The sequence below is a fragment of the Leptosomus discolor genome, chromosome Z (assembly GCF_034619465.1).
Source record: "Leptosomus discolor isolate bLepDis1 chromosome Z, bLepDis1.hap2, whole genome shotgun sequence".
Lineage (NCBI taxonomy): Eukaryota > Metazoa > Chordata > Aves > Leptosomiformes > Leptosomidae > Leptosomus > Leptosomus discolor.
Window position 1 is genome coordinate 89,711,100 of NC_141419.1, and position 25,756 is coordinate 89,736,855.

The window sequence follows — 25,756 nt, forward strand, 5'->3', positions numbered from 1 at the left end:
CAACTCCCACCTCTTCTTAGGAAAATAATAGGTTCTAAGACAATCTTTATTACCTGATATTGAATTTCATATGCCCATAACTGTCTGTATTTTGCCTCAGAAAACAGCCGTGCTGCCAGTTCTGCTGAGTTTTGGAGAGTTCAAGGCTAAACCATCACCTGCATCGACCTTACAAACATTTTAGCTGAAAGTGTTACAACATTTTTACCCGGCACTATTTATAATTTGACCAAAATTATTGCTTTTTATTTTTGATGCCATAACAAAAAAACCAGATTCGTAGAAATAAATTTGATTCCACACGGGGAGTCATTCATTGCTGTGTCAGAACCAAAGACCTTAAATTTTGAAAAAAGAAAATGAGATAATCAAACCCAAATCTGTCTCACAAAGAAACTCAGCATATGCTGCCCTTGGTTAGATAGCCCAGCTTTGAAAACGCTAACCGCCTGCCAAGACGTTTCTTACACAAGAGTATCATAAATCCACTTTGGACCACACGGACAGGATTTCCCACAGCTCCATTCACAACACAATGCAGAGACAAAGTTGGGGGGACTGAAAACTTTTTGAAAAAGCTACCACTTCTTTGGGATAATTATTTGAATACAGAAATTAGGAGAAATCACGACTCTTCTTATAGAAGAACTGAAAAAAATGCTAAAAGCAAAATAAAGAGAAAAAGAGTCATACAGAGAAAAGGCAAAGCAATATTTGTCATCCACGTTAAAAATTGCCTATGTTAAATTGGGGATAATTTTCAGCAGTTCCCTGGGAAGGACTTAAGAAGGAAGAGAAAACATCAGGGATTCAGGCAGTTCATCTGGCAGTACCTTTTATGACCCTAAAGCTTGCTGAGGTGAGGAACAAAGCAAACTGAAGTCCATTTCCTTACAAGGAGCAGGCTCTCAATTAATGTAAGGTCTCGAAAAGCACAGAACTAACTGTTTCTTAGCAAAACCTTCCCTGCAGGAAGAAGCTTATGAAGGCTTCATGCCGTGACATTTCCTTCACAAGCAATTAACAGGAGACGGGAAAGAAAAGAACAGAAATTGCTGAATCAATGTACATTTCACCTATTTGGGTCTCAGATTTTTGTTGTTGTTGTTGTTGTTAGTTCCAGGAAACTGTCAGGCACATTTAGGAACTGTAACAACTTTGAAAAATGAAAGGACGAAGGTACTGTGGTTGCACAATCCTTAACTGTCAATGAGTGCAATTGCTCATGGGTCGATACTGGGCTCTGCAGCACTGAACTTCATCATCAACACCCTAAACAATGACAGAGTGCATCCTCAGCAGATTTCTGGATAACGTTAAATTTAGGGGAGTGACTGACATGCCGAATGGCAGAATTCCAATCCAGATGGACCTTGAGAAGCTTGAGGACTGGGCAAGTGGAAATCCCACAAAGCTGAGCAAGGAGAAATGCAAAGTTCTGCATCTAGGGTGGAACAAATGCTGCGTATGCACATGCTGGGGAGTTGTAGAAGACCCAAATACTATAGCAGTAACATTCATATTCAGGTAGAACTGAAGCTAACAGCAACTTTTCAGTGTTCAGTGCAAACTGCGTACTGGACTATCCCAGGAAGAGCATGGCCAGCAGCTGAAGGGAAGATCTTTTCCCCTTTGCTCAGCGCTGAGAAGCCCATACTTAGACCATGCTGCCTGTTTGAATTCCTGGGTGATGTTGAGACACTGAGGAGGGCCCAGCAGATGGTTGCTGAGATGGACAGGAGCTGCAGCACAGGACCGTGAGGAGAAGCCAAGGGGGGTGAACTGTGGCAGGTGAACAAGGGCCCCTTGCTCACCTGTAGGGACAGTGATAATGAAGACAGGGTCATTTACTGCGGAGATGTCAGAACATATCCCAAGCAGCCACAGCCACAAGCTGCTGGGGAGGTTCAGATTGGGCAAGAGGAAAAAAAAAAATTCTTAGGAAAATTTTACGGGTCTGGATTATGTGCCTGGGGACATGGAGGCATCACCATCCCTAGACGTGTCCAGGACTCGGCTGGGCAAAGTCTTAGATGATTTGACCTAGTGCTGGCAACAGTTCTTTGAGCAGGAGGCCTTTTTCCAGCAAAAGTATCTGTGATTTTATGACTCTTATTGAGCAGCTGCATCATTTTTAAACAAACTGTAAGCTTGAATTACAGCTTCTGAGGCCGAAGAATGTCCTTCTTGACTTCACAGAGAGTCGGATAAGGCACTGGGAACTGACACCAACTCTCTTAAATTATGTAATTTGTAGGCTGTAGCTGAGCTGACAACATACTAATTAATCTTATAACAGCAGACATAAAAACCTCCCGCTTCTTTAATGCTTGGAAAATGAGAAAGCAGTATTTATTCTTTCTCTGTCTTTATTACATGTGTATCATGCCTGCATATAGAATACTGAAAGTCTGCATACATCAAAATTAACAGTGCCACAGAAAGAGCCATCAGGTGGTCTGGCTGTATTGCAGCTGTGCCTGTGGGTCGCACTTGAACAAAATGCGGTAGTTAGTTACGTCTCTTGTAAGCTCAAAAGTAAATCAAGATCTTGATTTTAATCAAAGATTACCCTTCTGACTTGGGATGTGTCTGCCATAACAACCTCTTCTCCCTTTATCTGTATACTCTGAGAGCTGCCACCCAAGGTACTTCTGGTGGCCTCTGGATTGGACCTTTGCAGGAGAGGAGTCTTTCCCTGATGCAGCCTCTGTGTGTTACATGATCATTCAAGTTGAATGACTTCTGGAAAGCCAAGCTGTAACTCACAGGTTTCTTTGGGGAAAAAGCAAAACACAACTGTTGTCAAATACGTGTGTACGGTGGGGAGGAAATGGCTGCTGCTTTCCAGTTTGCCGCAGGATACCTTTTGTAGGATTCATTTTCCCTAACTGTAGCCTTCTAGCATAACTTAATTGTGCTGATCCTGTCTGAATCTTATGAAAACAGAGTGACAGAGACCCTCCAGAGGATGATCCAGACTACTGATTAAGACTCCTCTCCCAGATGAACTGACCACAGACAGTCTAGACTAGAAGAAGTTAAGACCACAACCATAATTTTTTTGAGAGTGACAAATAGGTGAGACGAATCCTACCCTACATTTTCTTTTTTTTCCTTGGTTTCGATGCTTCTGGTGCACTGGAAAGTTGAAAGCTATTGCAGAGAAATACTTTATACCTAGAAATAAACATATTTGATTCCATTCACTGCGGAGAATTGCTGTCCCTAGACAATGTCAGTGTGGCAGGAGATGATATAACATGTTTAAACTAACCGTCAGGGATAAAACATCTTTTTTCCTGAATTGGTCCAACCAGGAGTAATCGTGGAATACATAATGATCAAAGACGGGAGATGGTTCATGACTTGTACCCTCTTTAGATAAGCTGGATAAAGTTCAGCATTATGTCAGTGTGCTGTGTGATTTAATCATAAACAGACTCTCTGAAACCTCTCTGTAATCTGCTCTTTCCTACTGGTTGTCGCTGTTCATAATGAAATAAAATGTTTCATCATTAATACCCGTCATCCTTCATTCAACGGGAAGGGCAGATCTGTCTGCTGTTGCTGTCATCTCCTATTCTCCTCTCGTTTCTATTTCCATCGCCTTTGTGAGTTAGGGCTGGATTTCACAAAAAAAGGTCACAGAAAGATCTACCATTATACTAGACGGATTGCCAGATACATAAACAAATCTTCCTCTCTCTCTTTTGTTTTTCGTATCTCACTACATGTTTTTCAGACAAGCAGCAGGCAGAGCAGATAGATAAAAAACGGTGAGGTGGCACGAAGACACTCTGCCAGGGGAATTTTGATGTTCTCAGATCAAACCTCACAAGCTGCATAAATTACCACTTGTAAATGCAGGGGGGGGAAAAGAAAAAGAAAAAAAAAAAAAAAAAAGAGAGGTAAAGATCAGGAGGTGATTATGTGCACCAGTGTGGCAGGATCTTCTCTGAGGGTCAACCTTTCATACAAGGTGTCTGCAAGATAATGTCTAGCTTGCCCCATTTTGGCAGAAGGCAGCTTGTACGCGGTTGCAGCTTTCATTCAGCAGCCTGAAAGAAGTTCTCGTGAAAAGAGGCAGTGATCCCAGGAAATGACATAGAAATCCCATTTCTTGGCTCTTGAAGCTCTGCAGCTTTCTTTATACTCTCTTCCACCTCTTCTCTCTGGTGTGCATTTAGGGGTGGTTTTTCATGGCCTTAGATAAATGGTCTCAAAACACTTTGGAAAGGAAGACGAGTTATTGCTCTCTTCTCTGGGCAAAGCAGATAGTGATGATTGAAAACCTGGAGCCTACCAGCTTTGGCCGCAGCCTTTTTTTCCATCCTACGTGGATGGACCTGACCTGACCAAAAAGAAAAAGGGTGGTCCTGACCACTGCAATGTGGTCTGGCAATAGGTTCTGCTAAGGTGTCTCCAGAGGAAGCAGCAAGCAGTCAAATCTAGACCTTGTGCCTAAATATTTTATGCCCAGAGCTCAGGTGAGGATGAATCCCACTGAATAACACCATCACGGTGAACAGCCAGCCACAATGGCAGTGTTCCAGCATAGTAGGCCTAAATTACGGTTTTTAAACATAATTTCAAATTAATCAGGAGATGTTCTCCATTGCTAAAAACCAAACTTCATACCAGAATAGCCATAAAATATTCAACACAGACGTACCTCCGACATCACTGGTTTTAACCTGAAGAGTGTACGTCGTGTCCTCCATCATCTGCTCATCATTTATGACAGCTGGCATCTCACACACGAGACTTCCCTTGGCATTTTTCAGCTTTGACAGCCACTCGCCATAGGTAAAGTTGGCCACTTCTTGATTAGTCAGGTTCTTCAGGGTGATCTGTGAAGAGACAAAGTAAGGGAGCAAAACTTCAGCTACCATTTGAATGAGAGCAAAGATTAAAGTTACAAAGTGCACAGTGCAGTAGGACATGGATAGAGCTTGGTCATAGCAGAGGTACTGAGCTCTTCTGGGATAAACAGAGCTCTCTGCTATGGACCTTATTTGCTGTGGTGACTTGTCCTGAGAAATGGTCTTCATAATATCGGCCCTTTCTACACATGGGGTAAAGCATAAGAAGAAATTCGCTCCTCTGATGTAAGTTATGGACAAAGGCTCATCTCTAAGAGAGTCAGACCTTTCCTGGAAACCAGTATGGAATTCACGCCAAAGAATAAGTAACAGAGAGTTGTTAAAAACCTCGCCACCTCTCCTTGAAGTACGCAGTATATCTTTCCCCTGCTGCCTCTGTGCAAACACACAGCAATCATGGTAGCAATATGCAAACCAACCCAAACAAGTTAAAGCAAGGCACAAGATAAAATTAGGCCAGCAAAACTTAATGTTTCACACCCTTCCCCCTCTGGGAAAAGGTGACAGAACAAACAGTATGCAACAGATATTAGTCACACTGTCTAATGTGTCACGGCAGGGAGCTCAGATGCTGTGGTGGTAAGAACAGAATAGGAATCTATTTAGAACAAGCTGGTGAGCTGCTCCAACAAATGCCTAATAAAATACCCACCTTTATGTGTCCTGTTCAACATGTGTTCAGTGGAGCATCAATCCACTGTGAGAAAGGCATTACACTTGCCTACAGCAAAAACCTATCAGTAAATTCCACTGAACTGGGGGATCTGGAGGGAAGGGAGGACACAGGGCTGCAAATTAGTGTCCGTGTTACCACCTAACAGAAACAGAGACCATACCTGAGTGTAGCAGTGCATTAGCAAACAGTGTCTTGCCAGGCATCTCTCTGCAAAGGCCATGGAAACATGTGTCCAGACACGTCAGAGAAGTGTGATATGGTATTAGGAAGAAACAAATCATGGAGTCATGGAAAATGTTGAGTTAAAAGGGACACCTGGAGGTGTTTAGTCCCACCTCCTGCTCCAAGTATGGCTAACTGCAAAGCTGTGTCCGACTGAGTTTTGAAAATCTTCGAGGGTGGAGATTCCCCCAGCACTCTGGGTCCCCATCCCAGGGCTGCACCACTCTCATTTGGAAGAGGTTTTTTCCTTATATCCAATCAGGATTTTTCTTGTTGTACCTTGTGTCCGTTGCCTCATGCCTTTTCACTGTTCACCTCTGAGAAGAGACTGGATTGATGGTCTCCGTAACCTCCCTTTAAGCAGCAGAAGGCTGTGATTAGACTCCCCTTCAGCCTTTTCTTTCCAAGGCTTAAAAACTCCATTTACCTCAGCCTTTCCTAGTGTGCTATGTGCTTCAGCCCCTTGACTATCTTAGTGACCTTCCGCTGCACTCTCATATATCAGCCTAAGAAACTTATAAAATTTATCTTGAGATAAAATGTGCTCAAATTCTGTCCTCAGACTGTATGTGCCCCAGTCCATGCACTTCTGTTGACCTCAACCAAGCTTTGCCAGAGCCTTTAGCAGTTCAAAAGAAGAACACTGCTTCAGGTTATAAAAAATTATTTTAAAGAGGGCAGTAGCCACACCAAAGCTGAAGCAGTAGCTGTGCTATTTGTGCATTGTACGGTTCTGTGGGTAGGACACGCATCTGGGATTTTCTCTCTGCCTGGTGCTAAACAGGGATCTGTAACACCGCACCTTCATCCCAGAGGTACAGGACATTTTGGGCTGTGAAGCCGTCCCACTTTTCTAAAAAGCTGCTTATTCACAGCCAGTGGCACTATTTGTGGTCAAAGAACTGCTCTATGCGTCAAGAGATGTTGAATCAAATCCTTGCTTTGAACCAAGCAGGAATCAGGTCTCCACCACCCCAGCTGGTGCCCTCTCTGCTGGGGCACAGACCAGAAGGAAGTCTCCTTTCTCAAGGGTGAATGAACGACGTCTAAATCCTCTTAGGGTTCCAACATAGGAACATTTCTTGCGCTAAAATTTTCAAATTTGTATTGTGAGTAATCTCAGGTGGACTGAAAATGCCTTTTTTGCCCCCTTGGTGCATAAACTCTTTGCTGGAAAATGTTCAGCCAGCTCTACCTCTGCCCTGCTCAGGAATGACAGCAACACTGTTAGTAGCAAAATGTCCTCAGCAAGTCTTGCAGGAAAACGTCAGGAAAGCAGAGGGGGGTAGAAGCAGATTAAAGTTTCCAGCTGGAGTGCACTCACAGACAGAGAGATCAGACCTTTCACAGATAACCAGCCCATGCCCAACGCTCCAGATGCTGTCCGGGAAAAATCGTCTCGCTACTAAAGCCGCCGGAGTAAAATGCCCTCTCTTTTCACCCCCAGCCCCTTACCCAGGCTGAGTGATTTCATCCATATGCAGCTTCATGTAAGCCGTCAGCCCAGAGAGAACAAGAAGCTTTCTGCTCTGTCATGCTGGGATGCTCCTCAAGAAAGGAGCAGACAGGAGCAAGAGGTTAATTTTACAAGCTTCGTCTGCTGAGGGGAGATCACAGCAAAGGACGTGGATGCAGCAGGAAACCTGTTGATTGCTCAGTCACAACATGGGTACGTTGCCTATCTTACCTAGCGTGAACCACCTAAATTCTGGGCATCCAGCCCAAGCGCATCGTGTCGGCCTTCCCTACCGTCAGCGGTCGGAGCAGGGTATCACCAAGGATCCCACCCAACCTGGGGACTGGTAAATGGCCATTCAAGGCACCTCTCCCTCTCTCAGATCTCTCTCTCTGCTGACTACAGAGGAGGACTAAATAGTTTGGTGGCAGAGGTGAAAGCCAAACGTAGCTTCTTCAACGACTGGAATAGCACAAAATGAATTCCATCCTTCAAGGAGATGTTTGTGGGTGTCGCACACACAGAGGATGATGCAGGATTTTGATTTCGATCATGAGGGTCAAGAAAGTCATCTCAGGGAGCTGAGCTGAAACTATTTTTATTTTCTGTCTCTTCCTCTCAGAAAAATTGTCTACCGCTTGGCAATGAGACTGCTACTTTACATTGCACCTAAACTATTTTTTAGGATACCTAGAACTTGCCGTGGACATCCTGAGTGCTTTTAGCTCAAACTTTATCACTAATTATGCTTGTATTTTAACTGGGCTGTAAAACACCTATAAACAGTGAAAAGAAAGCATGAACAGTGTGTGTGAATAAAATGTTGATAATTTGCTTTGTTGCTGAGCAAATATTGTACCTGACAGGAACTTTAAACCAGCAAATGGGAATTAATTGCGAGCTGTGTGCTTTAACAGAAAGGTTTGACATGCCCAATCATTTGATTTACCTCTACCCAACTTTCTCCCAGCTGCAGTGTAAAACACTCTCTGCAGGGGCTCACACACCACTGACACCAAAATATGTAGTTCCTGGTATTTGTCTTTAAAGACTCAGCCACAGGTTTTTATGGTTCTATTGCATGTCATTAGTCTTTGCTTAAAAAAAGGGTCCCTCCGACTGTAAAAGGAAAAGACTTTGCTCTGTTGCAAAGAAAAACGATCAGCTTCAGCTATATAATGAATTGTCTCAAAATTCTTTTAATCTCCTTTATATAAAGAAAAAAGAACTGAATAAAGACCGAGTCACACATTCAGGATTATTTGTGACTTTTGAATGCAATGCAATTAGTGCTTCATTAAGGCAGCTTCTTATCTGCCTGACTTTGACAGCACAAAGTAACATTAAAATTCTGAGGGAAGCAACTCTGCAGAATTCAACAGTCTCACAATTCCTGTTATTTCAGTCTGACAGCTTTCATCCTTTCTTATTTCTAGCTTTTCAACTTCATATCTAAGGCTCTGGGCAGCAGGTGAAATCATCACGTGGACTGAAGAACCAGCTATCCCAGAAGGAGGTTTTCAAAGCATGCATTTAGATAAGTTTCCTAATTAGAAGTCACAATTTTTTCACAATGAGGGTGGTGAACCACTGGCACAAGTTGCCCAGAGAGGTGGTGGGTGCCCCATCCCTGGGAACATCCCAGGTCAGGCTGGACGGGGCTCTGAGCAGCCTGATCCAGTGGAAGATGTCCCTGCTCACTGCAGGGGGTTGCACTAGATGGCCTCTGAAGGGCCCTTCCAGCCCAAACTGTTCTGTGATTCTATGGGTCTATTCTCTGATTTTTCAGAAACACAGAGCAGTGTTGTGGTATCTTGATGTGGAACACACGAGATTCAGCATCAGGTCAGAGGAAAATATCCAAACCCTCTCTCTCACCCAGCAGTGATGAGATCAGAAAGTTTGCTCAGCTTCAGAGAGTTTTCAGTGTGTCTTTCCATGCATAGCAATAATCAATAATTTCAATTCTAGCCCAACACATCACTAATCAAATTTTGTTCCCTCTAGAGGATTAGGTATCAGCATTTAAAACTTATTGCCATTTTTGATGCTGTTTAAATCTTTGGCACCAAGTTCATTACTTCACTGAGATTCTGAATGAAATTTCAATGTATTTTATCTAGACAGAAAAGAAATATGACTAGTTTCCTGCTTGTAAATTGAATCTTTTGGCTGTGTACAACATCATTGATAATTCATGCATTTTAATTGGTATTTATGCATTTCTATTTCTGGCAGTCTAAGAGCAGTATAAATTATGACCTGCAACAGTTTACAAAAAGACCAAAGAGAATGAAAAAGATCATTTATTGTTATTTTAATAGAACAAGAAAACTGAGAATATCCTGTAGATAAATGGAGCAACAAATGGTTAATTACGAGGTTGATGGCTTAATCTAGCTTCTCATTTCACTGTGCTAGTTAGCACTAACTGTGAACCATCTGTCTGAGAGTTTAGCACTACCCCCACAAGTATTTCATTATGCAGTTTTAATATGCACTTTTGACAGAAATGGAAATGGGCTCAGATCAGTTTTCATGTCACACCAGGCTACATAAGTTTTCAAGGCTGGAATACAAATCAGAGAACACAAATCCTTCCTCCCCTCTTCCACAGCACTCCTGTCCTCACTCTCTGCCTGGGAATGCAAATGCCATGTTTACCTTTGCAGGGAAGGTGGTAAAGAAAACTAATAAATAAAGTTCTCTACGTATCGCTGGAGTTAGAAGATCCTCCATGCTTCGTTTCTCTAAGAAAAATAGAAACTACGGCTACAATTTTCAGAAGCTTCCAAAACCCTGGTCTCGAAGAGTTCCATGTATAGTCCTCCTATTGCTTCTGTAGAGCTACAAGAGGGTTGTAGGCCCATTGGATGTGTCCAAATGAGAGTCCTTTTTGCCCAGTTCCCTGGGAAAACCTTTCTTTGGCTAGGACAGCCCAGCAGGCTCAGGTGCTGGAACGACTGGACAGAGCTGGCAACAGGAAGGTGGGAAGGTGCTACCTGACACTAAAGATGCCACCATCCCTTGTCTTTGAGCTACTGCTAATTCATGACTGCATGATCTGGAATGTCTCTGGTGAATAAGCTTTATTTGATTTAGTTTTATATGAATATGATTTATAAAACTCAAGGGAAGGTGTTGGGGAACTGGCAAAGGGAGTTTGACCACGATGACTGAATCAAATCAGAGAACAGATTGAGTTATTCCTTAGGCACAGAGACAAAAATTGTGTGTCTGTGGCATCTATTTGGGAGATATATTCTGGAGGTCTAATGCTTTGGAAAGCTCCACAAGAGTTGATGAGAAAAAAGTCAGAAGTGGTAATGCTCAAGTAAAAAACTTACTTCATGACAGAAATGCTTTTTAGACCATGCTCATGGAGGTGAAGAGCAGTTCATCACTTCACTGGAAACTGGTGGCCACCTAGGACCAGTGTTTAGAAACACATTATTTATGTCAAAAAGAAGGACAGCTTCAGACTAGTTGAAAAGGACAAAGGACCCGCAAAAAAATCGTGCTCTGTTCTATTTGACCGTGGGTTAAGCTATCGTGTCTTAACCTAGTCTCATAAAAAAGTCAAGATACAGAAATCCAGTAGGATAGCTACTCAAGAGAAAGCAGGCTAATAAACATGGCAGAGATGTGCTTCTCTTTAATGACATCTGACGGTGTGGAATCAGCACATCACTCCATCTTAGAAATAAAATCGTAGAGACCCCATAACAAGCAAACTACATTTAGCTGTCCAAATGTAAGTGATCTTTACAAGGAGCTGGTGGCTTGGTAGAGAAGAAAGGCAAGAAACTGTGCTTTTTGCAAGATAGGATACTAGGGAAAAACACATTAAACAGAAGCAGTGGGAGCCATTTTTGCATGCTCTATTCAAAATGCAAGAAGAAAATGACACCTTAATTGTATGAAACCAGAAAAGAAAGAAATCTGTCTGTGTGCTAGAGGAAGAAGGGAAGGGGAGACATGGGATGCTTCACCTTGAAGGATGGATTATTTGGAGATGTCCCACCCAGCCCAGGCCCACGCTAGCTGTCCCTGCCTGGCAGAGGGAGAGCCACTCTCCCATGGGCTCAGAGCCGGCAGGGGTCTGCAGGAGCTGAGGGTACATCCTGGGGGCCAGAAAATACTGCAGGTGCCCTGGGTGGCAAGCCAAGGCTCTTTTATGGTGAGGGAGAGTGAGATCTAACAGCAGAGACTGTGCTAAAGCTTTGCAGCACAGCTTTTGCCCTTGCTCTCTTCTTTTTTGACTCAATTCCTGCAAGAAAAAGAAAAAAACAGGAGAAACCAAATGGAAAGAGGAAATTAATAAAAGGGAGCCACTCGTTGCCTTTTTCCTCTTTCTCAAGGGCCGAGGGGCTTCAACACAAGCAGGTTGCAGTGAGACGCGCGGTGGTAAGTGCATTACCCTTTCCAGGAACCAGTGTGGGCGAGTCCCCTTCCCATCCGTCCGGATCCTCATCTTCCTCAGGGGTGCGATATCAGCGATCTCCATAATGAAACTGTCCTCTTGGCCTCGCTCAAACCTGCAGGGATTGAAAGACCGAGGAAGTTTCCTACTGCTTTACAGCATCGCTGTGTCTCAATCCCCTGTCCGTGCTGCAACCCACACCTTGCTGATGGTCTCAAATTAAAAGTTTGTGGGTGCACTTCGTCGGACTTGAACATTCCTGTCCTGCAATCACCAGGTACTGTGTTTTTGGCAAGACACCTCAGCGCAGATTTGACAGGGATTCCTCCTCCTCTGGAAAATCAAGCCCATATGAGGCACCTGGATCCATTCCAGGCAGCCTGTACCATACATTATCACTGTTTGTAACCAGAACAATAGCGACTCACAGTCAGGTTTCTGCACATCGCCTTCCTCCTGGCATCTGCCCACGTGCCTGCTCTTAGCCCATCCCAGCTAGAAGGCAAAGCAATTTTGCTTAATCTCCTTTTGCTAAGACGCAGCACATCATAACTTTGCATTCGCTGCGGTGACAGACAGTTGCTGCAGCTCGGCTAAATACGGCAACCTGATTGCAAGTCAGAGCCCAAAGCCTAAGTTTCGTAAGCGCAGGCAAATTGCGTTAGAAAGGAACCAAAACTGACCATCCTGCAGTCCCATCCTGAATCTGGGGGACCTAGATTTGCAAACTAGCTCTGTCTTTGCTAAGAACCAGGGTGGGTTAGAGTAATACTTCATGAAAGATCTTACCCTATGCTTGGCTGCTGTATATAGGCATCAGGATGTGTAGGAACTGCTCATCCACAGCAGTCAGCAGAAAGCAGGAAAAGGGGAAAACCAGCTAACACATGCTTCTTGAAGAAGGTATTACACCGGGTAGGACCGCAGCTACCTTACTTCCCTCTTAGTGTCAATGACGTTAAGAAGAAAGCCTTGCTCCAGTTGAGGTGCTGCCTCAGGCTCAGTATTACCCTGTTAGAGCAAGTGTATCTTCTAGGTTTGCCCCCAAAATACTCTGGCAGACCCTCTGTGGGCTTGGAGATGGAAATCCAACCCTTGCTAAGTACAAAGGCAGCCAAATCCAGGGAGCCTACCAAGCACCACCATGACCACTCTGCTGTTCAGGTTCCTCCTTCGTGCAAACTTCTCCTTGTGAGTGAGTTACCCAAGTCTGCTGAGAGGTTTCGAGAGGGCTCTGCAAACTGTGGGCACTACCATGATGTAGACAACCCATAATGATGATGTCTCATTCGTGCAATGTACTCAGCCTCCTATAGCTGTGTAGTGCCAGGATACAGAGAAAAAAGCATTTCTTTACCAACCTCTGTTCAGATTACACCCTGCGGCATGAATGTGATTATCCTCACACCATTATCTGAGCCTGCATAGCTGCAGATGTTAGCAATAAGGATTGGCTTGAGCCTTTCAGTTTTCGTCCAGGCATTGCTTTTCCTGTGCTCCCAGAGGCATTTGGGCAGGGCATTTTGGTCCCAGTCCATTTCTAGTTATTAAGGGTTATGTCTGCTCTCTGAAAAACTCCCCTCTCTTGTTATTTGTCTTTCTGTGGTACCGGATACCAAGACAGCCTGTCTCAGTCTGTGAAAGAGAATGTGCTTTTGTGCCTGGGCTGGATTGATTTCCACTTCTATTTAAGAAAAAGTTGTGAGCCTTCCAGCCTGAATTATCCCATGAACCTATGATCAGTTTTCATTACAATCGCTATTACCTACAAACCTTCATAGAAGTCTCTCACTCTGCTCCTTTCCGGACTGAGCCACTCTAAGCTAAACAGTCTGTTAGCAAAATAAACAATTATTTATCTTCAGTAAACATTCTGTTTACAGTTTGTAAGGCTGATACTCACCTGGTACTTCCACAAAGTCATTGTACTAGAGGGAAACAATTGCTAAAGTGTCAGACTGGGTGACCCAAGAGCTCTTTTCTATCCCTAATTTTTATGAACATGAACACAAGCCTGAAAAAAATCAAAAATAAAAGGAGTACCCAGACAAGCTGACAGACGCTATTCCTTTTCCAGGACACTGAAGCATTTATCTGAGGGATTTCATTAAGCTTTCCTACCCATGCCTGCACTTATAAATATTTCTATTGCCCAGAGGTCTTGGCAATAACGGTAATGTAGCTAAAATTGCCTTAAACCTGCAGCAGGTTATACAGACATTTCTTGGTAATGCACTAAACTGCTGTGGGTGAATTGGCACTGGATGGCCCCAATAAAGGTGAAGTGCCTTCTACCATTTGGTTGCAGTGGCTCTCACCCATCCCTCACCGATGGTTCAAAGGCTGTCAAGATTTCCGTGTGAAACAAGAGCTGAGGAAGACTGTGTTGTTAACAGCTGGATGAAGACTGGTGGGAGTGATGTGGAGACAGGTACTGCGTGTATTTGGGACATGCATGTCCTCTGCAGAGGGTGCAGAGGGTGCTAATGAGATGACAAGAGCTCTGTACAATTGGAGGTGTGATACAGAGTGCCTAAAGCTAGCAGAGATGTGCCAGCACATCCCCAAAGAACAGCACAGCATCCTGGGGAAATCAACATATTAATAGCTGTGTTTTACATGTCCTTCTTTAGACAGCCCCAATGAGTTTTCAACACCTTTTGCAGACCTTCTACCAGCACAGGCAACCCAAGCAACTAATAACACATGAACTCTGTGGCTCTCCTTTATTGCATTTTCATGTCCTCATATCAGAGAGGTAGGCAAAATGTGATGGTTTTTTATAGGCCACATAGTTTAGGGATATCACTTGTCTGGCCAGGTGGAGCAAAACTGCAATCTCTCTCTTGAGGGGCTGGAGATGTCTTGGTCCCTTTTTAGAGATTTTTTTTGTTTACGTACCTTGGTGTAAAGTCTGCTTAGCTTTTGTATATGAACAGTCATAGTCCATTTGGGATGGCCTTTGAGGTACTGGTGGATGAAAACTCAAGATGACCCAGCAGTGTCCTTGCAGCCCAGAAAGTCAACTGTATCCTGGGCTGCATCAAGAGCGGTGTGGTCAGCAGGTCGAGGGAGGTGATCCTGCACCTCTACTCCATTCTGGTGAGACCTGGTGTACTGCATCCACCTCTGGGGCCCCCAGAATAAGAAAGACATGGAGCTGCTCTAGCGGGTCCACAGAAGGGACTCGAAGATGCTCAGGGGGCTGGAGCAGCTCCCCTGTGAGGACAGGCTGAGAGAGTTGGGGGTGTTCAGCCTGGAGAAGAGAAGGCTCCGGGGAGACCTTAGAGCGGCCTTCCAGTACCTGAAGGGAGCCTACAGGAAAGGTGGGGAGGGACTGTTTACCAGGGAGTGTAGTGATGGGATGAGGAGTAATGGTTTCAAACTGAAAGGAGGGAGATTTAGATTAGATATTAGGAAGAAATGCTTCCCTGTGAGGGTGGTGAGGCCCTGGCACAGGTTGCCCAGAGCAGCTGTGGCTGCCCCCTCCCCGGCAGTGCTCAAGGCCAGGTTGGATGGGGCTTGGAGCAACCTGGTCTGGTGGGAAGTGTCCCTGCTCATGACAGGGCGTTGGACCTAGATGGCCTTTAATGTCCCTTCCAACCCAAACCATTCTGTGATTCTATGATTTTCCCATCTACTAGAATTGAATATTTGGATTAAAGTAATGGAAGACAGATCAGATTGGGATTGCCTGGAGTCTTGGAAGGGGGCTGTCACTGATAGACACACTGGTAACCTAGGTGCATTGCTTCAAGCGTCGGATGTCTCTCTGTGATGGGGACCACAGGGCCAAAAGGTATGGTTTTCTGCATGATTCAGCTGTGTTTCTCACAGAGATTTCAGTCAGTGGCACCTCTGCTACATTTCTTTCAGAGCAAACAAGGCTTGTGCTTGTTTCTAACTAAACACAGGAAGGTTTCAAGCTTAGCTGGATGCACTAGCCCAGACACCCACTCTGCTATGACAGCTGCAAGTAAAACATCCCCTGAGCAAACACCCGGCGCAGGGAGCCTTATCTTCAATTATCCAGCCCATGTGTGATACGCAAAGCTGCGGTGGAGGCACTGCATCACCAGGAGGCTTGGGGGAAAGGTCCAGCATCACCTCAGCAAGCTGAGCTCGAATCATATGGACAAATGCTCCAGCCCTCCTGATGTTCTGTAGATGCTTTGCTGATTAAGATCAGAGGTAATCAATTAACTAAATTTAAGCCTGATGAAGCCTGTCTCTAAAAGATGGTTAGTGCCATGCCAAAACTTTCTGTACCGAGGGAGGTACCAGAAAGGAACAGGAAAGCGTTAGGAAATGGCTCGGCGGCATGTGGGGTTTTTTGGCTTACAGGAGTGCTGGCATCAAACTAGGGTTACGGTGTTTGTCAGCTGTTTCTGCTGAAGAAAACATGAGATTTTGCCTTTTTAGTAAAATCAGAGCACGCAGCAGAGCACCCCACACACCTCACAGCCCACTTCCATCTCTCTGCGCTGTACAGCCACATCTGGGCAGGCAGATGCCATTGCATGTTCCTTCCACACCAGCTGCAGACAAACCAGCTCCTGTTCCAAAATCACGTGGTGATATTAGCGTGGCACAGAGCCTGAGCATCTGAAGATGCCCACTTCTCAGCAGGGCCCTCAGCTTACCAGCTCAGGCCCTGGCATCTGTCACATGGCTTCTGGACCAAGCTGGCTGACATATGGCCAGCTCAGCAAATCGGAGTAGCAGATAGAGGAGAGTCGGCACCTTCTCGTCACAGGTGCTTCCCAAGGCAGGTGTGTGCATGTTGGTTTGTCTTTGTTTCATTACACAGTTATTCATACATGCCCACTAAATAAAGTTTAAATTAAATGACCTATTTTTCCACAAAAGATTAGTTTTGCAGAAATTGCACCTGTGGTTTCATGCAATATCCACAGTTCCTCTTGGACCCAATGCAGGACTTCACAATTTGTATTTTTCTTCACAACGCTTATCTCTAAAGACACTGAGGAACAGGTTAAACTAAACTTCTACAAATGACAAAGGATGGTTTCCCTGGTTACACAGTGCTTTCCTTTCCTCTTCTCTGCTAAATACATTATAATAACACTTACAAGGGGCCCATTTCTGAATCTGTAAGGTCAATGGGAGTTTATCTTTGTGGGAACAAGATCAAAGCTGCAAGTGCTTCTTGGCTTGACACTAGAGTCTGTTATCTCTACACTGCTAACCAGCAAAAATGACAAAGTTACTGTACCTGTGTCCATCTTTTTCCAGCTGCATCTCCTCAGTGTTCCCATTGGATCCAAAGACAGTCATGAAAATGCTGGCGTCAGTACCGCCGCTTTCAATGTCGCCAGTCACAACCGTGACTTCATAGAGTATCTGGTGAGGATTTGAAACAATCAGAAGGTCTCATTTGAACCACTGCCCTTCACACACGCAAAAGCCTGGGCAAAAGGCTAGACAGGTTCTGCAGGAGATCTAGTTCTTTGCCCGAAATGGTTACAACATGGCTTCCTGGCTTTGCTCCACACCATGGTTCTCAGAGGTGAAGTTAGAGATTGCAACTTGCTACAGGACCTTCCTCTTTGTATCATCTATGACTTTTCCTGCAGATTTTCTCAGCCTAGATACACTCAGAGAGAGACACATTCATTTTGACAACCATGTGCTTGGGGAGCGATGAAGACCTGGTAAAATGCTTCTCCATAGGATTCACAACCCTCATGTCAGCAGATGGGTCTCCAACCCTCTGCTACTGGCATCTTCTCCTGGACACCTCCCAGTGCTCCAGACCTCTGTACTACACCTAACTTTTGCCAGTTTTAAGAAAACAGCTCCCCAAATCACATTGGTTTCTTTCCCTTGACTGCAGAATATTTCCCCCAAGTGTTTGGTGTCCATCTGGGCAATCTGGTCCAACATCGCTAATAATTTTCGAGTCTATACATCTGAATGCTCTCTACAGCAGAAAAATGCAGCTATCCTATTTCCCAGCGGGATGCACGCTGCTGCACCGAACGCACGGTGTTCCCAGATCTCGTACATTAAAGGTATGCCAATTTGTGAAAAGATGTTTTGCATCATTTTCATCTCATTAGCCGAGCTTGATTCTTTTCTCCTGACATGTGAATAATAAGACTCAGAATAAAATGTTTCAAAAGTGCAAGTCCCAGTGGCTGTCAGTGGCATTAAGACTTCTAGGCCTCTTAGGTGCTTTCAAGGTTGTACCTATGGTAACAAGACCTCTGGATTTAAGAAGTGGAAGAATATCAAGAAACAGTCCCAGCAAAACATGTTTCAAATAGTGCACTGCTAGGCAAGTTTTATTGGCCTGAATTGCAATTGCCACATGAATAAACAGTGCAAAGGAATAATGTCATGGAAAAATTGTTTCTCAGGCTTGTTCAGTCCTGAGTAACCTGTCCATCATGTGTTCATCCACACACATTTTAAATCATAGCAAAGCATCATATTTGCTATAGGTAGAACAAAAACTCTTTTACCAATGCATTAAAGGTTTTTAATGACTGGTGGACTTTGACTAGTTTCTCTATGTATGGGAAGGCAAACACTCAATTTAAAGCACAAAGAGGGAATATCTAGGCAAGAAGAAAATTAAATGGAAATGGGTACGTATGGCTGTGCAAGAGTCAAGCAAAAGCAAAACAAAACCCATTAACTTTCCTAAAGACATTAAACATTATTAGTCTTCTTTGAACTTGTGGTGAAAGGCTAGGCTTATAAGGTTCAACCTAAGCAAAGTAAAGAAACAAGTTTATCATGCCCTAGATAGAGCAAGGACAAGAGCCGAGCAACTTGGTCATGTGGCAAAAAGCAGCAAAAGGTTAAGAATGCTGGTATCTGCTTCTCATTTCCACAAACTTTTTGAGGGGAGATAATAGCTGAAAGAGGGAGACTTGTGGTGGCAGGACAGCTCTGGTTTGGCTAAAGAGTGAGGAATGAAGCAGAAAAGCAGTTCCAGCACAAAACTTTGAAGGCTACGGTGCCCTGGAGTGAAACCTTTCCTTGATTATCTAGAAAATTAATATTACAGTTAACACTCCTGCTTATGTTAATGAGAATTATAGAGATCATGCTATACATACGTGACTATGTTACTCAACTCACTGTCTAAATCATGCTATACGTAACCCATGGAGGGGAAACAGAGATTTAGAGAATAAAAAGAGGATAATAAAGGGTAAAAATTGGGAGAAAGGGACTGAAGGTTTAGAAGAGACAGTCGATGGGCTGTGCTTCTCTTCCTCCACCCAAGCTAGGGACGCCTTCTTGGTAAGAACTGCTCCTCTCCTTCACCCCTGATGAAGAATACCCAGGAAAACTTGGCCGGCATTATCATAGTACATTAGCACTATTGCAGGAAGTGCATTTGTCAATGGCAATTCTGCACCTGTTATGTCTGTCGCCTTAATAAATTAGGTATATTTGCAACTTTGAGAAACTGCTCCAGTGAAAGTCCCTGAGAGGGTTCTGACAGGCAAACTTCACATTCTCACTGTTAACACAACAGAACTCTAAAGGGAAAAAAAAAAAAAAGAGACTCAGTTTCTAACTACAGCTATTTACAAGGGAAAAGTCCCAATTCCCTCAACTAGGAGACTGATCAGAAAGTCAAACGCACACTTCTAATTTCGTGTCTCAGGCTTCTCCCCTGATCTCCTTCAAACCTTTCTGCAAGCTTCTGGCCCAACATCATACAAAAAAAAATTTAGTTAGATGTATCTGTTACTGGCATGCTTATGAAAATAAATATTCAGGATCGGGCTTCTAAAGGAGGACTGAACATAAGTCTTCATTAACATCCACTTCAATCTACTGGCAAGACATCAGCTCACAGATAGGAGTTTGGAAACCTTATCAGGGCAACTAAACAACTGATGGGAAGTTTTTAAGAGATTAGGTTTTAACCTTGGTATGCAGTCTGAGGGATATTTTTTTCCCTTTTAGGTCAATTCTACCACCAAAACCTGCATTGAGTTGTTGAATCCTTCACAGATACTAAAAATGTCACCACGCTTTTGTGTGTCTGGGGAAAAAAATATTTCAGGAGAATATCTTTAGCTTAGGAATCAAGAGCAGCATAAAGAATAATTGATGTACTATGAAAGTGTAACCTCACTGTAAATAGAAACACATATATAGAGATTTTAAATTGCCATACAGGTATTAAACACAGTATTATTGTTCCATTCATCCAGACTGTTATTTCCGTGATAAATCTTACGTCCAAAATGAGCATAGCTCAGCTTTCCAATATGTACTTGGTTGAAATACGGCATAGCACATATTACTTCAAATTTCATATATATGGATGAAAAGACTACATAGTTTTTTCATTGCTTATTCAATTTTAATCAGTTATTCATTTCAAAGATCAAGCTTACAAATGTCTTCATGTTTCAGCAACTTCCAATTATTATTAGTTTCTAACTGAATTCAGTTTCCCTATCCTGTATTAGAAAAGCTGATGCGTAGGCACACTATGCAGAGATTAAAATATCTCCACTACTCTGATGAGTTAGAAGGATCTCCTCAAAGAAAGAACGATGGAGTTAGACTACACCAAGGTGTTCACCTTGCAGCTGCTCCCACTCTGTGGGTACGAGATGATGCAGTGGGTGCTCCAGGTGTGGTGACAAAATGAGGACACGCTGCTGAACTGTGTCCTATCTGCTCTGTCCTTCTGCCTATGCCACAGCTGCATCCAGCCAACATTACTAAACAGAGGTCTCAGTGGCAACGAGGCTGAACCATTTCTAAAGGTTTTGCTAAAGAAACAACAAAGAAACTTTCTGCAGAAGTCAAAAGTGTGAGAACTGCTGACACGCGACCTGTATCAGCACAGGTGTGTGCAACAGCTAAAGATACAGAATGAGCCTAGAGCTTACCTTGAGGCCAACGTTAACACAGTCTGCATCCAGGATGTTGAGGATTCGTGAGGTGAGTCCATCACCTTTGTCTCTGGCCAGCCAGCACTTACAGACGAAGTTATACATGACGCCTTTGGTGGGCACAACGATGGTGAGCTCTTCCACCAGCCAGCAGCTCTCAGGAGTAGCACCATCATGCCCCACCTGTGAGAGCCAGCGAGAAAATATGTGCAGATTAAAGGGGATTACTTCAGAGGAGAGACCCTGATTGGGTGTTTTATCCAGTGAGGGAGGACTAAGAGTGTTGACCACATGCACCATCACACAAACAATTCAACAGTGGAACGGAGCGAGCTGTGATATAGTTTGTGCCATTGCTGCCCAACAGGCAAGACATCAGTGTACGTGGTAGCTGATGCGGCCAAGGACGCTCAGGTCATCTGCTGCTGCACTTGAGGGAAGGCAGAACACTGCCAGTTCTAAAAGCAAGCAAAGGGAATGTGAAATAGGTAGGCTGCTCTGACTTACACAAAAACATACCCACTCTCTTGCTACTGTACCTCTGCTCCATTGACCTCTACCTGCTAGCTTCCTGATTTCTGCAGACCTGCTTCTCCATCTTTCCAACCCTTTCCACTGCTGTAGCCACACTTAGAAGTGACTATTCAAAGCTTCATAGCCAAGATGAAAGATGCAGCTAGGCAAACACCCACATGCGTTATTCAAGCACTCCTTCCCCCACAAAACCACAACGAAGTCAACTGTACGTATCAGGCTGTTTCTCTGCTTCCAATCTCCCCAAACAGCAAAAGCTTCATGTTTGTATATGAGCCAACAGATGGAGCTTAACGTCTGTAGCTGCTTGATTTTCAAGGACCACCTCCTCTGAGCTCAAGAATGGTCCATCCTGGAGAGTAGGAAGCCACACAAGAGTGGCAGGAAGCCTACGTGGATGAACAAGAGGCTCCTGACAAGACTTAAATGGAAACAGGAAGAGTACTAGAGGTGGCAGCAGGGACAGAGGACCTGGAGAAATACAGAGACACTGCCTAAGTGTGCAGGGATGAGGTTAGGAAAGTTAAAGTCCACCTGAAGCAGAGTCTGGCAAGTGCCATAAAGAGCAATGAGCAGTGTTCCTACAGGTATATTAGCAGCAAAAGGATGTTGATGTGCAAATTTCTCCAAGAAACTGCATATGTCCCTCTTAAAGAACATGAGCAACTCATCCCGGGACAGACTTAGAAGCATAATTATGTATCCCAGCTGATGTACAAAATTCAGGCAGCCAGTGATTCTAATGAGCAATCTGTACATAAAAGGTTGGGTAAAAGCGTTACCTACAGTTCATCATTTTCAGAGCAAGTGTTGTTCGTGTTGTAACTAGGAAAATTAGGTCCTCGGCTCTTGATTTTTTTTTTTTGTTTGTTTTAAAATTATTAGGATATTTAGGATTGCTCAGAAAATAATTTTTAATAACAAGTTAATCTAGGGTGATATATCTGTGGTGTCTTTTTTTTTTTTTTTTCCAAAAACATAAGTGATCTTTTTTATCTGACTGTCTCAGCCATCACTGCTGTTAGGAGTATTATCACTACACTAACGTCTGTGCAGCTGCAGAAATTAGAGTTAACCACTAGGGAAACTGACGTCTGCAATGCATGCATTATTTCTCAGATTCCTGGGATGTGTGGTGAACGGGAATATAATACTCGCCTTTCCATTCGCTCTCTGTCAGTTTGTCTGCCCTTCCCCAGACCCAAAGCCCCTCTGAGACTCTACACACAGCCTCTCAAGGCCTGGTGCAGGATGGCACAGATGAGGCAGAAGGGAAAGTTCAGGGCAATGGCTCTGCAGTGAAGCAGGGACAAAGCAACTGGGGGGAAAATCTGAATAAGTCCGTTAAAGTCTGCTGCTCTTTTGGGTTCATTACAGCCCCTTCCTAAAGTGTCACTCCAAGACATTGCTAGGTACCAGATTTTCACAGCAACTTTTAACTCCTTTGGTATCACTGACTGGCCAGAAGGAAACATCCTGCACTTCCAGCTGCCTTGGAGAACCTGCACACAAGCAGATGCCCAAGGGCTCCAAGAACAATGTTGTAAAGTCTCGGACAAATTCATCCAGTGCTGAGCCTTCCTTATGGCTGGGCTTTTAGAGCAGAACACCAGGATTTGTCTTCCAATTCCAAGCAAATCTTTAGATAGACCATGCCAATACAGTGAGTTATCCAAGGCCATGGCCACACCAGCAGCACAGCCTGGACATACATACCAATATCATGACAAGTTGTTTGGGCTGAGATGTTTGAACTAAGTGAGAATGACAGAATTTCAAAGGCAGGTAGATCCTTGGGCTGTGTGAAAACCTTTGTAACTCACTCCTACTATCCTTGAGGGACTGTTGAGTACTTTGCGTCACCAAGACTAAGATGCACAATTTGCACTGAGCAGCTCACAATCACATAGGAACTATATGCAACAACAGGGGGAAAGTGGGAGAGAATTCAAGTGGTAGACAGAAGAAAAAGATGCAAAAAAAAAAAAAGGGGGGGGGGGGGGAGGGGGGATTTCCTGCTTATTCTGGAAGGTGCAGAGAATACTGGAGAGACCTGAGTGTCTTCCAGGATCAGGTCCCTACTCAGCGAGGGACCGGACTTGTGACATGTGTATGTCCTTGGCTTTACTCTGTGCTTGTGATGGAGAAAGGCTCCAAGCCAGAATGGTCTAGAAATGCAGAATGCAGACCAGTGCAGGACTCTTCTGGACATACCTGTGTCTCTCTGCAGCAACAGCAGTCTAGGAACAGAGATACTTTTGTTCATTAGGAGAAGAAATATTAAAATTTGTTTTAAGAACACAGTATAAAGTGTCTATACCAAATAACTTGTATTATTTGTTTTCATGTCAGCATGTCTATTAAAGCACACTAGTAAATATTATATCTGTAGGCTTACAAGACAGGTATAAATAGGCACCTTTCAAATTACTTGATGTTCCACTGTTTCTGCTTTCAGTAGAGTATATTTGCAGCAAGAGGATAATACCAAACTAGAAGTGGCATCACACTGCGCATCTAACGATCCTACTAAATCCTGCAGTCTCCTGCCTGGGTTATACAGAGGGCTTCTGGAAAGTTAATCCCCATGCTCTGCTGTTTTCAAATGGTAACTCATAGTCAGAAATTCTTGCCTTCTTCTAGAAGCAGCCAAATACCAAATCTGAGAACGAACTGTTCCTCACTTTTCCCAAGTAGATAACTAGCAATTTTCTGCAATGGCCCTGAACACTGCAATTTTCTACAAGGAAAATATGGACTGATTCCATGGCAACCATGGCAGAGTGGCACATAAGTGTCATCGCTGGGACGTGAATCAACAACAAGAGACCTTCCAAGCAGAGGGCACTGCATGAAGGAAGGCAGAAGCCCAGGAGCAGATGGCTCCTCCAGCCACGAGCTGGGGGGTTACAAACTGAAAGGGAAAAATGAGCAAGAGGTGAGGCAGCAGACTGGTGAGATCACCGTGGATGGGGGTGAAAGAGTGCAGAAGACCATCATGCAGCTTGAAAGCTATATGTTATCTCTTTTTCTAGCTCTCTGCATTTCATTTGCAATCTTTTATCTTCTTTCCCGTTTATAACCCTTTTCAAATTACTTTTTTCGTTGCTTCTGCCTATTTCTAAACGCCTGCTCCTACTTTCTCCTGTTCTCTATCCCTTCCTCACCCTACTCACTGTCTCTTTTTCAATGTCCATTTCTATTTCCTTCTTCACCCAGCTCCCTCTGTCTCTCTGACACTGAGGGGTTATACCAGCATTTTCCTCCTTCTCTGACCCAGCCCATGGCTGTTTTCATGTGCACACAGTCTGGAAGAGAAGGATTTATGCACTTGCTTTACTTTCAAAGTTTGACCTAGAGACAGGCTAGATAGAAAGTGCCACTAATACTCATGATAACAAGGCACTTGGAGTGCATTAAGAAAATGGCTTGATAATAAAGTCAAATCTAGTATGGAGACTTTGTAAAGTGCCAGAATTCATTGCTTGAATGCAAGCTAATGGAAGTGCTTCAGTCTATCATCGGCTGCTACAACGAGACATACAACTGCAAAGATTTTTTACTTAGTTAGTATTTCTCTCTTTGTATTTCTTTCACTCGTCTCCCTCCAAATACACAAGCATGCGCATCAACAGGTAGGTTTACTGTAACACAGGTGTGGGGTAAAAATGAAATTAAACACGCTCTTAAAGTCCTCAGATGCTGTGAGTTTCAGCTCTTGAGCGCTGAAGCAGGCTTTCAGAAGGTGGAACTGCCATATGAAACACAAATCATGTACACAAATGCACTGGAAGATTCATGTGAACTTTAAGCTCAGTGATGGAAAGTCTATGCAAATTCTGTCTCCCTGAGCCATAGCAGAAAAAAATGGCTCTTGTAGTGAAATCTGTTTGTGTGTGTTACTTATGAATGATGATTAATTTTCTTCTCTAAGCCTGGGTCCTCCAAGCTGCAAAAACAATTTTCATGTTTAGCTAGAAAATTATACGAGATGTGTTTCTGACTGCAGGCACAATTTGTGAAACCCGACTGGAAGCAGTGTAAAAATCAGCTAGGAAAAAGACTGATAGAGACTGCATCCTGGAAAACCTTACTGCATCTATCAATAACAGGGCTTGACTAAGAGAAATCAGTTCCACAGATGGGACAAAACTGGGACATGTTACAACTTCCTCATAATTCAAAATTATCTTCTGCCTCCCAAGGATCTTGGTTTTGTGAGTTGTAAACTGTACTTATTTTCAGGTTCAGGCACGTTGAAATCTCATTAACGCATCCCTGTTTACATTCTTTTTAGGCCCAAGTGCCTTTCCTTCACTGTTAAGAATAACAGGAACGTGTGCTTTCTTTGGCCACATATCTCATATGCCTACGGTATTTGCATTGCATTCATGAAGTACCTCCACTTTTTTGATCTCCCCCACATCTAGGCCCCAAACAGAGAACTTCTCTACGGAGCCATCAGCAAACTCGTCTTTTCCTTCTGGGAGATCCAGCCACAGCCTCTCCGTCTGAACTTTCTGGGGACCCATGATGATGATGTACACTCGGCTGTCAGTGCTGGAGTCGTATTCTGTGCCCGTCGTGATGGTGATGTGGTACGGGATCACTGCAAGAAACAGAGGTTCAGTCATCAGAAAACCCACCACATAAGCATTGACA

General features: G+C 43.8%; 1 protein-coding gene across 1 annotated transcript in view; it reads right to left on the minus strand.

Moving 5' to 3' along the window:
• LOXHD1 (lipoxygenase homology PLAT domains 1) overlaps positions 1-25,756 on the minus strand; it is a 140,747-nt gene that overhangs the window by 18,296 nt on the left and 96,695 nt on the right. Inside the window, exons 31-35 of the mRNA XM_086480188.1 lie at positions 25,495-25,703; positions 20,558-20,743; positions 16,900-17,027; positions 11,661-11,778; positions 4,676-4,853 (exon numbers count right to left, since the gene is read on the minus strand). Of these exons, the coding sequence (XP_086336314.1) occupies positions 4,676-4,853; positions 11,661-11,778; positions 16,900-17,027; positions 20,558-20,743; positions 25,495-25,703 (819 nt within the window). The remainder of the gene's footprint in view (positions 1-4,675; positions 4,854-11,660; positions 11,779-16,899; positions 17,028-20,557; positions 20,744-25,494; positions 25,704-25,756) is intronic.